Source organism: Gymnoscopelus microlampas, assembly GCF_963454915.1.
Source record: "Gymnoscopelus microlampas genome assembly, chromosome: 17".
In the NCBI taxonomy this organism is placed as follows: domain Eukaryota; kingdom Metazoa; phylum Chordata; class Actinopteri; order Myctophiformes; family Myctophidae; genus Gymnoscopelus; species Gymnoscopelus microlampas.
Genome location: NC_139954.1, coordinates 3,955,827 through 3,967,773, shown reverse-complemented (window position 1 = coordinate 3,967,773; position 11,947 = coordinate 3,955,827). Strand labels below are relative to the sequence as shown.

The 11,947-nt window shown below is 42.8% G+C and overlaps 2 protein-coding genes across 2 annotated transcripts; both read left to right on the top strand.

The window, feature by feature from the left end:
- Positions 1–1,680: 1,680 nt before the first annotated feature.
- LOC311065256 (ATP-dependent RNA helicase DDX39A-like) lies at positions 1,681–2,973 on the top strand (the record flags this gene model as incomplete). Its single annotated transcript, XM_084085502.1, has 1 exon — positions 1,681–2,973. Exon 1 carries the CDS (start codon positions 1,687–1,689, stop codon positions 2,971–2,973), a length of 1,287 nt encoding a protein of 428 aa, XP_083941628.1. The 5' UTR covers positions 1,681–1,686.
- A 5,803-nt stretch (positions 2,974–8,776) lies between these two features.
- Positions 8,777–10,264, top strand: LOC311065188 (T-complex protein 11-like protein 2; the record flags this gene model as incomplete). Its single annotated transcript, XM_084085405.1, has 1 exon — positions 8,777–10,264. One exon carries the CDS (start codon positions 8,777–8,779, stop codon positions 10,262–10,264), a length of 1,488 nt encoding a protein of 495 aa, XP_083941531.1.
- Between the last annotated feature and the right edge of the window lie 1,683 nt (positions 10,265–11,947).

Sequence of the window (11,947 nt, the reverse complement as noted above, 5' to 3'; positions counted from 1 at the left end):
TGGAAAACCGACTTCACACTTGGACTCTGCACTCTCTTGGTTTCTCAGCAATACAAAAGTCTGAAGTTATTGGTGGAACGGTTCTCGAGATACGCCAAAGAGAGACACATACACACTCACTTAGATTTGTGGAGTTTATAGATAATAAAATATAATGTAATGGAATCTGTGTGTCTGTCTGTGTCGGGGGGTGTGTACAAGTAAACTCCAACAGGGCAAAGACAAAAGGGAAGGGGCTGTTTTCACCCCTGTGTGTGTCTGTGTCTGTCTGTCTGTCCGCAGTTAATCTCACAAACCAGTGGGCCGATCAACACCAAATTCATTGTGCACGTGGCCAGTAGGCCGCGGAGTATATTCCCAAATATTTCCCCACATAATAAGAATTATTCATAATCTCAGATCGACTGTTCCACCGAACCGCTCATCAGTCGTGCCCAAATATGGAGTCCCACACTGACATCATCGATATGAAGTCATGACATCAGAGATTCCCTGGAGGAGATGTGCGTTTCACCGGGCGAGTATCTCAGTACAATGGACCACAATGGATACAAGCCCCCCGGGGCTTTATGTGTTATCCTTTTAGCATAGCTTTTGACTGTACTACACGTACTGTACAAAGTAATCAATCTATCTTCTATCCTATCCTATACATTAGGACATTGGGTGGACAGTGGACGTCACAAACTTAACATGCCCATATTATATGGAGACTATTCTAACAGGGGAGCGGACAGCCCTTGCTGTTGTCACTGACTGACACTCTGACATTACAAGCTCACGTCGCGTTTGTGCAGCTGCGCCAATATAAGTGAATGGCATGCACAGAAGAACCCCATCACATATACCCATGTATGTCACCAGCGCGACGTCAGCAGTTTCTGATGACATCAGGGATCCCCGTACGTCCATATCTTGTCAATCGGTAGAGGGGGACTCTCAGGATGGGTACAATGTTACTCTCACAACAACAATTACAATGGGTCTTTCATGAACGGGTCCCACAGGGGGTTGGTGGCTTAATGAATATCAAACTGGGTGTCCTTAAAGAATGTGTGGTTGAGAATCACAGGATCAATGAATCCAAACTGCTTTTATGTCAATGGAAAAGAGTGATGTATCATAATGGTGTTAGCATGTCATTGACATTATGTAGTGTGATTCCTAACCCTTTTAATTTCAAGGACCCCCAGTTTGATATGCATTAGGCCATGATGATGAACCCCTATGGGTCCATTTGGTTTCATTGGTACACTCTTGGAGTTACAGACCCGTAAGGGTCCATTTGGACTCCTAGTGGTCCCTGGACCCAACTTTGAGAACCAGTAATTTTGAACTGCATCAAAATTTAATTGGATCCAGTGTCATTTAGAGAGGAATAAGTGCTGATTAGAATGTCCAAGTTTTAAATGCCAACTTAAATCACAGACTGGCAAGAAGGAACATTATGTGAAACTTGTGGCCGTACATGGACAAGCTGTAATGGCACCTGTGCAAATCGAGGTTGCTAGCCACACATGGTGCTGTGCCATATATAGACATATAGACATTTCAGCCAATAAAAGGTGGTGTTGTAGGCTGAAAATGCCTTTATAAGTTGACTGCATCTGAGAGATAGTCAGAGTGTCACGGAGATAGAAACAGTGAAGACGGACATCCATTGAGAGACATAGCGACAAAACAAAGATGGTTGACAATGATGTTGAAACCGAGCTGTTAGACTTCGAAGAAGATGAGGAGCCTCAGGCTTCCACCGCGGGGCGTGCCACCCCGGCCGGCAAGGAAAAAGTGAAGGGTTCCTATGCCTCCATCCATAGCTCCAGCTTCAAAGACTTCCTGCTCAAAGCCGAGCTGCTCCGCGCCATCAACGACTGCGGTTTCGAGCATCCTTCTGAGGTCCAGCACGACTGCATCCCCCAGGCCATTCTGGGCGTAGACATCCTTTGCCAGGCCAAATCTGGTATGGGAAAGACGGCTGTGTTTGTGCTGGCCACACTGCAGCAGATTGCGCCCACTGACGGACACGTGTCGGTGTTGGTCATGTGCCACACGCGGGAGTTGGCCTTCCAGATCAACAAGGAGTATGAGCGTTTCTCCAAGTACATACACAACGTGAAGACGGGTGTGTTCTTCGGCGGCCTGTCCATCAAGAAGGACGAGGAGACGCTGAAGAAGAACTGCCCCCACATCGTGGTGGGAACGCCGGGTCGCATCCTGGTGCTCATCCGCAACAAGACCCTCAACCTGAAGAACATCAAACACTTTGTCCTGGACGAGTGTGACAAGATGCTGGAGCAGCTGGACATGAGGCGCGACGTCCAGGACATCTTCAAGCTCACGCCCCACGATAAGCAGTGCATGATGTTCAGCGCCACGCTGAGCAAAGAGATCCGACCCGTCTGCCGAAAGTTCATGCAGGAGCCGCTGGAGGTGTTTGTGAACGACGAGACCAAGCTGACACTCCACGGTCTGCAGCAGTACTACTGCAAGGTGCTGGACAAGGAGAAGAACAAGAAACTGTGTGAGCTGCTCGACGCCTTGGAGTTCAACCAGGTGGTGATCTTTGTCAAATCCATTCAGCGCTGCGTGGCGTTGTCCAAGCTTATGGTGGACCAGAATTTCCCCGCCATCTCCATCCACAAGGGAATGGCTCAGGAGGAGAGGCTGGCCCGCTATCAACAGTTCAAGGAATTCCAGAGCCGGATCCTGGTGGCCACCAACCTCTTCGGCAGAGGGATGGACATTGAGCGGGTCAACATTGTCTTCAACTATGACATGCCAGAAGATTCCGACAACTATTTGCACAGGGTGGCCCGTGCTGGTCGGTTCGGTACCAAAGGTCTGGCCATTACCTTTGTGTCAGACGATGCCGACAGCAAGATTTTGCATGATGTGCAGGAGCGCTTCGAGGTCAATGTGCCTGAACTTCCAGACGAGATTGACATCTCCACCTACCTTCAGAAGTCCAGATGAGTAGTCAGTCCTTTAGCTTTTTATTTGAATTCTAAGCCTTTTTGGGGGGTTAGGGGGTTTGGTGGAGGGTTATCAAGTTTTTTAATTTAAATGAAACCTTTTTAAAAGACGACAAAAATAATCATGACATATCTCAGAAAGGTCTAAAACTACCAAAGTAAATACTTTTTGATGGAGCAAAGGTGACATTGGTGTAAATAAAGTATGCCTTCCACGTCAGCTATTTCCATATTATGATCATTATCAATTGGACATGATCACTCATGTATCAAAAAGAGTGCCCTTGAATCAGTGGTATAAAGGTGTAGGCTGAGTGGGTGATTCACACCTGTCACAGCAAATAACTTCTGTCTGTCTGAAACAGTCCCAGAAGACAAGGAGGTCAACTAAAGTTCCCTCCAGGACAACTAAACAGGCATGTGAAGAGTAACGTCTGACTGTAATAACTTCACAACAATGGAGGAACCCAGACCACTGCACTCCTTCTGGCGATTAGGATGCAACATGAGAGGGGTGTTTATGCTTACAGCTGGTCATATCACTTGCTCTGCTTAACCAATAAGTGACACGAAGACAATGTCCCATGTCAGAACACTGGTAATACGCTCCAATGACAATGCATCTGCACAAAAGTCAACAAGACACATCAAGCAAACACAAGCTCTTGGAAAAGAGGATGAAACTGAATTTCTTTTACTGTATTATTGTCTTTGCACAAATGTACAAATGTACAGCACAAGGGCATCGTTAGGATCTTGAAACACTGGGGCTTAGCCCAGCCCATAAATCGTTAGATTTTGCACCATTTTCAAGTTATTCCCCAGTACAGTAGGAAATGGTCCTGGATGGCATATACACAAGAATGCTACGAATGGCACTTGATGTTACGGAGACAGGAGGACCACACTCGCAATGTAATGTGGCCCTCTACGGGGTTCTCCTGCAGGTCATGGACAAGGTCAGAGAGAGAGAGAGAGAGAGAGAGGGATGAGACTCTTAGGGCCACGGTATTAGGCACCCGGAACTGATGGCAAGCAAACTGATACTGTGGGAGCCAACCCAAGGCACTGCAGAGCCACCAGTGATGCTGGATAGGTAGGAGAGTGGAGGGCAGTGATCCCGTGTTTGTGTCGGCTAGTTATTTCAGCGTATAACGAATATAATCGATGTGAATCAAAAGGTGTCTGGTGTGTAGGCTAGCTTTCACAACATGGAGTTAAAATAAACTAAATGATTGCAATCTGAGTGCTTGCTGAAACTATTCATTTATTTCTTTTTTTTTGTCAGGAGCAGAATCAGAATCCCAGGAAACGTGTGGTTAGACGGGGTCCAGTGATGGCATGGCTCCAATGTGGATCTTTGACATCATATTGATAATGCCCAAATATGGAGATATGTAGGTGGAACATTCTGCGCTCCTTTTTCTGCACTTTGCATGATTGAATTTGTCATGATTAATGAGGCATTGTGTTACCATAGCTAACTAGCTCTTATAAGAGCCATAATGACGTGCACTTAGATTTCCGGTGTATGGATGATGTCTTATTGATCACAAATCATATTGATGACACAAGTCATTTACATAATGTGGACATGGTCCTGATCCAAGCCGCATTGACTTTCTTCATTATAAAATTTAAGATAAATATTTCAAAATGTGAAAAAACAAAATTATGTGTGGTGGTAGCAAAATTATGTGTGGTGGTAGTAATCTGTCCTACTGACAGTGTGCAAACATAAATATTTGGCGCCAATGCGTCCAGCATTTTGTGAGATAGCTCCGGACAGACGGAGACAAGACCCTCTCATAGACATCTGTTCTACAGAGTGTCTGTCACAGCCCTCATCTCTACTCTCTCCTGCTCATAACAAGGATGCAATCAGCATTATGCCAAACAAAATCGAACAAAATCTCATTTTTTTGATGTGATGATTAGATACACATGTTATTTATTCATTTATACATACTGGTAAAAAAAAAATATATATAAAAGTTTGTGTGATTTTTACTTTTATCTACCCACAACAAAACACAACAAAACTATCAACCGTCTCATTTTCCCTTTTATTTGTATACGGTTATTTATTTTACAAATCATTCTGCATTTACACTGTATTTTTGTTTTATTGTGCTGTGTATCGTCTGCACACCTGCCATGCGTCTACTTTAATCATCACCTGGTCTTTGTTCCTTCCATTTCACTCTTTTTCACCTCCTGTAAGTGATTTTATGCTTATTGCACATGCATGCATGCAGGCACACACAAGCACACACAGACACAGACACACACACACACACACACACACACACACACACACACACACACACACACACACACACACACACACACACACACACACACACACACACACACACACACAGTGTAGTGACTTCAAAGGTCCACTAAAACAAGGAATGTAAAAATGGTACTTTCACCTCTAAATATTGTTGCTGTCGAGTGGAAACCTTGTATGTCCAAAACCATTCCTTTTTTATTACCTTTTTATTATATAAAACATTTAAAAAACAATGTCAAGTAGAGTAAATAGCGATCTACAATATCTGCTATTTTCGCTACTTTTGTGATGAAGTAGGACGTTCATTTATGAAAAGAAAAGACAAACTGAGTTGCAACTGTGCTTGGACTGCCTAATTGTTAATTCAAAGATAATTGTACCATTAGTGTCTCTATGCTGGGTGTGAATTGCTATGTACTTATGTCGGGTGTGAATTGTTCTGTATTTGAACTGTATTGTCTACCCATTCTTGAGAATCGGGAAAAAAAACTTTATTTTTATTTATTTTTTCATAGTTTCTTCAATTATGACGGGAAAATATATGTAAGAAAATCAAAGTGTCCACTATTAAACCATGTAATGGGCCTACCTCCCACATTTTTTTTAGATGTCAACTCCATAACATGGCGTACTGTATCTGACAGAGTTGAGTCTTTTTTTTTTTTCACTCCACAGCACTGTCGTAGTGAGTTGACAATATATTTTTTCAAAGTTGCTTAGGTTCTATTAATGCTAATAGAATTAAATTGATTTTTTTTTTTTTTTTTTTATTAGTTTGGATTTAGAAGGACTGATGGAGTTGACATGTTATGGTTGGGACACACCAGATAGTAATATTATTTAGTGCATTTATAAAAAAAAATAGAAAGCTTACCAGAGCTTTCGCAGCTTTCCATACTTTGTTTAAACCAGGAAGTGAGACAGGGGACCTTAGAATACAGCTAAAACCTGTTTATGCCTGATCAAATTATGTTTTTGTAGGAGTTGACAACGAAAAAACGATTTAAAAAAAGTTGATATTAATGTTTGGTAGGACATGATTTGTCCCAATTCTCAAGAATGGGTGTGTGTAGGGAAAAGGAAAAAAGGCAAATGTACTGTATATGTTGTCTAAACGGACTGTCACAATTATTATATAATTGTTTCTTGCTTTTTTTTTGGAATAATCGGCATAATCATTTTCATGTTAAAAATGTCCAATATTTTCATAAAATGTCAAAAATTGTGGAAATACCAGATCTACAAGCTCAAGGTGCGTTTTGAGCTTATAGATCGTCTTTTTTCTCTATTAATGTTTATTTTTAAGAATAAAGTAATGAAATATGTGTTATTTGTCATATCTGCCCTGTGCAACTTTTGTTTACGAAGACTAAAAGCCAAACAGAATGTAGTATTAATAATGTTTCAATAATGTTCAACGACAGAAACACAATTTAATCATTAATCACAATTATTTGAGTGACAATTAATCAAGTAAAAGTTCATAATCGTGACAGCCCTAGTTATAATAAAGGTGTGCTTTTTTTAATGGTGTGTGGGTTGTGACAAAAAAATTGTCAACTACTGAGCAAGACTAGCTAGCTAGCTTCATCTTTTTTTCTTCTTTTAAAAAAAAATGTTTTTCTTATATCGTCTTATAGTCTTCGCCTTAGCTAACCTGATACAACAACAACAACTGGCAAGCTCTGTAAACAGAGTGCTCTTTCTCGTGCGCACGTTCACAAAAATTGGGCACGTGCCAAGTGGAGTGAAGTAGATGTGCTGCTTGAATAATACGCAGACGACCCAAAATGTTTTGTGAGGGCTTAAATGCATGATTGTAATGGCAGATGAATAGAATAGATCTGGGGCTATTTAATATTTTATTTAATTTAACTTTTCTTTTTTTTTTGTAGATCCGGTGTTATTCATAAAACATCGAGATTGTAGCGTTGTAAACCCACCCCATACCGCATGGTACAGCTTACACACACACAAAGCACATGCACGCACGCACAATTTTTTTACTTATTTTTTTTATTAGAAAAAGTATTTCATTACATCCTTCATTCAGTATGTTGGTGCAGTTTTCTGTTTCCAAATGAGTAAGATTAATCTTCTTGCCAGTAGACTGACTTTATTATACCATAATTATTCCTTCAATGAATCTATGTTGATAGGTCCATGCAAAACTTCCTGATAAGGTCTGATAAATATTGCTTCAAGAACTTGATGTTCTTGGGGAATTTCAGAATATAAGCCAATGATGCTGGGTCCAGCCGACAGCGTTCACATGAATGATCTGTTTGTGGAAATATCTTATTGAGCTTTTGCTTGGTACCGATGTTTTCAAGGACCCCTACATTGATACATGTTAGACCCCCATTTTAAAATATTTGTTGCCAGGGACCCCATAAAAGAAGATTTAGATGTTACATTAGATTGAGTACATAATTCTACATCTGTTTATACAGTAGGTGGGGAGAGAAAACCTGTGATCTGAATAGTCGTTCTTATACAGTTCATTCTCACATTGGATTCTAGCTGGTAGTGAAATTATGGCGAAATGAATCACTTTCAACCTGTGCGATGCATTGCGACACGTTGTGGGCTTGTAGTTTTGCATTCTTTTCCTAATTGTCGTGCAAAGAAGTGAGTAATGTAATGTTATTTGAGGGACAAACACCGAACCCCCGTCCAAAACTATCACCGCCACCATACTGTTAAACACCTTACCCCATCCAAAACCACCATCACCACGATATTAAACACCTAACCCCAGCTAAAGCCACCATCACCACAATATTAAACACCTTACCACATCCAAAACCACCATCACCACAATATTAAACACCTAACCCCCATCCAAAACTACCATCACCACCGACACAATATGTTTCCTGCTTTGTGCTTTGCCAGGACAGAAGTTTAGAACAGCTCATACGTATGTACTGACAGAACACTCACTACTTACTAATATCATCTTACATACAACACATAGTTCTCTGTCACCATTTGACTGAAAGAACTGGCACTACATGTCAGCCTTTATATAGACCGGTGCTCAACTCGGGAACGATGCAAGTGGGGAATCCATGCCCCCGACGGTTAATGCAATACAAATGCATAATACACTCGTTGTACCCGTTGTCAAAATAAAAGCACAGATAGTCTAACTATACATGACGCAAATCTCTACGTGTGTGTGTGTGTGTGTGTGTGTGTGTGTGTGTGTGTGTGTGTGTGTGTGTGTGTGTGTCAGTGTGTAGCCTACTTGCTCTTTGCGTAAACGTCTGGCTGATCAATTTCAAGCCGTGTCGCCAAGGAGTGCAGTGCAGTGAAGTCGATTGAACCCCAGACCCCATATATGGGCATATACTAATGACATCAGGGGTATCCATCCATATATGGGCATAAAAGGGCCTATGGACATTAAAAGGGACATAAAGGGGTCTTATGCAAGACGTTGAGCTCGAAATAACAGGAGTGACAGGACACCAGCAGCCATAGAAGAATCTAACCAAACATGCCTCTAAATGACGAGCATCCCACGTCAACCTCCAGCGACCTGGACGCTTCCCCTGACAGCCTCACCAGCACCGCCTCCCCCAGCGCTCCTGACATAACCATGGATGAAGTCATGGCCTCTGCCAGGGACCTGTACAATCTCACCCTGGCCCACGAGATTATCGTCAATCCCAGCTTCGCCCTGGAGACACTGAAACTGCCTCAGAACAGTTTGGGCAAACTAGTCAAAGACATCGTCCACAGTGCCTTCTGGGATACCCTGGAGTCTAAGCTGAACCACGACCCACCGCAGTATGAGTTTGCCATACAACTACTGAAGGAGATCAAAGAGACCCTACTGTCCTTGACCAGAGCCATTTGGATGCGGAACCAGATCATGGAGGCTCTGGACATTGACCTGATTCGCCGGCAGGCCGACAATGACGCAGTGGATTTCCGAGAGCTCGCTTCGTACATAATCACTACCATGGGCAAGCTGTGCGCACCAGCCAGAGACGAGGAAGTCAAGAAACTTTACGGGATCACAGACAACATAGTGACGCTGTTCAAGGAGATCTTCTGTGTGCTGGACTTGATGAAGCTAGACATGCTCAACTTCACCATCAAGAACCTGAGACCTGTGCTAAAGAAGCAAGCCGTGGAATATGAGAGAGCCACATTCCAGAACATCGTAGACACTATGCCCAGCGCCTTGGACCACACAAACTCCTGGATCAATGCATCACTGGAGGAACTGGTGCTGATCATGAACCCCACAGAGCAGACCCATGGTCAGGAGAAAGGTCAGACGGCCCTGCCCGCACCCTTCCTGGTCATCGATAACGCCTTCCTCCGTCTCCTTACCTGGGACTGCAGCAGCCCACTGCCGGAGACCTTGATGACGGACGAGATTCGTCTGTGGGACATTCAGTGGCGGCTTCAGCAACTCCAGGCAGTAAACGGGGTGTTGCTTATCGTCTACAGTGCCATCGGGGGCCCGATCCAAGGCCTGTCCTCTCTGGCCGACCACCTCAAAAGGACGATCAGCGTTCTCCTGGATGGGTTGCACAGTCCCAACTTCGCCCTGGAGGCGGCGCTAAAGACTTCCAGTGCCCAGATCTGCCGTGAGCTAAACAAGTCTCTGACACAGAGGGAGTATCCCTCGCTGACCCCAACGCTGCAGGCCTCACTCACCGGCCAGATCTGCAGCCTCGCCCAGAAGGACAACCCTATCCGCAGTCTCGTTGAGGAGCGTGTAAATCAGTACTTTGTGGGTCTCGTCACTGCACCCAAGCCCCTGGATAAACTGGAACAGGTACCTGCCGGCCTGACAGCCATCCAGCCGGAGCTGGCATCCCTGGGGGCCAAGTTCATCGGCCTGGTCAACTACAACAAGCGTGTCTATGGACCGTTCTACTCTGGCATTCTCAGGAAGCTAATGTTCGGTGACGCATCACCGGCACCTTCTGCAACGACTGCTCAGGGTCCCACTCAGAGGATAGGATAGACTTTATTGTTTGTTATAGATGCATAGAGTATCTGCTGCTTTGTAACTTCTAAGGACTAGGTGGGTATTGGAGAAACAAACCGTGTGGGACTCCACTTCCAAACTCTTCCAAGTTGATTTATTGATGGTGGATGTCGCATCGACCATGACCAAAAATCCTCCTATATTAAAAATACCTTGTGGGTGGGTGGACGGTGGGAGTCACAAATGTAACATCGGGATTAGATTGGCCAACTCAACCGCTTTGCAGGTTGGTCAAGCAGCGCTCTGATCTGCGATACTAGGTGCTGCCTGAACACGTAGTTCTTTTAAAAGTTCACTATTTCAAAATGTATTTCCCCCAAAATTCAAAAAGTCCCGGCTACTCAGGAAGGAGACAAATATTTCTAAGTCTGAATGAAGCCTCTAAGTTAGAGTATGCCGGTGCTAGAGAGCGTGCCAAACTTTTGAGAAGAAAATAAAATAAAATATCAAGTTATAGTAGAATAGAGCGAACAAAACATAACTTGGCTCTCCCTAGCCCATGGACTAATGACTGGTTTACACCTCTTCAAACAACACTTTTGATACATTGAAGGAAAAGTGTGTTAGACTGACTGAAGTGCAGAAATGCAGTGTTGATGTGACACCTTGCAATGCAAACAGTGTGAAAAGGTTTATATTGATAATAAAGTCGGCCTATGAGCTTATATTCAGGCTTTATGCCAGCGATGCCTGCACAATTAATGCGTATAGCTTCCATGTGGATCTCTGACATCATGTCATCATCATCATATTGATGACATCATAGCAATCCATATTTGGGCAAGACTGTTAACATCATATTGTTGATGACAGTCATCTCTGAATTTGGGCATGTTTCAGCCGGATCTGAGCCCAATTGATAAATATATCTAAAATGTATATAGAACACAATGATGAAAAAAAAATGGAGGTACTAATCTGAGCTACAAAAATGTGGTGGTGATCGGTCCAGAGGTTTGCCCAGGACAAACAGACACACAGATATAGACACAGACAGAAGCACACACAGACACACGCACACGCACACGCGTGCACACACACACACACACACACACACACACACACACACACACACACACACACACACATGCCCTCCTATAGATGGCTAGCTCTACAGAGCTACGTGCTAACAACAACAATGCCATATAACAAGATAATAATATATACTGGAATGCAATGCAATGCAATAAAATAAAATAAAATAAAATAAAATAAAATAAAATAAAATAAAATAAAATAAAATAAAATAAAATAAAATAAAATAAAATAAAATAAAATAAAATAAAATAAAATAAAATAAAATAAATACAATTTAAATGTAATAATAATAAGAAAATTAAGATAACAAATAATTTTAAAGTAGGTTAAAAATACAGGTAAAAGAAGAATCAGGTAGTGGAAAAAATTAAATAAAAGACTGAGCTGAGCTGATGTCTGCTAACCTCCCATCACCAGGCTTCGTTCAACGCGTGACAAACATAACCGAGTATCAAGAAAAAAATATACAAAATAAATCGATGGAAATGTACCCTACAGTGAGTGATGGAGGCAAGATGTGTGTGGCCAACAAGGGTTGGCCACTAACCATTTCTACAGTGCGATGGCCTCACACTTTGATGTCGCACCACCACGGCCCAGAAAGAACCGAGATCCACTTAA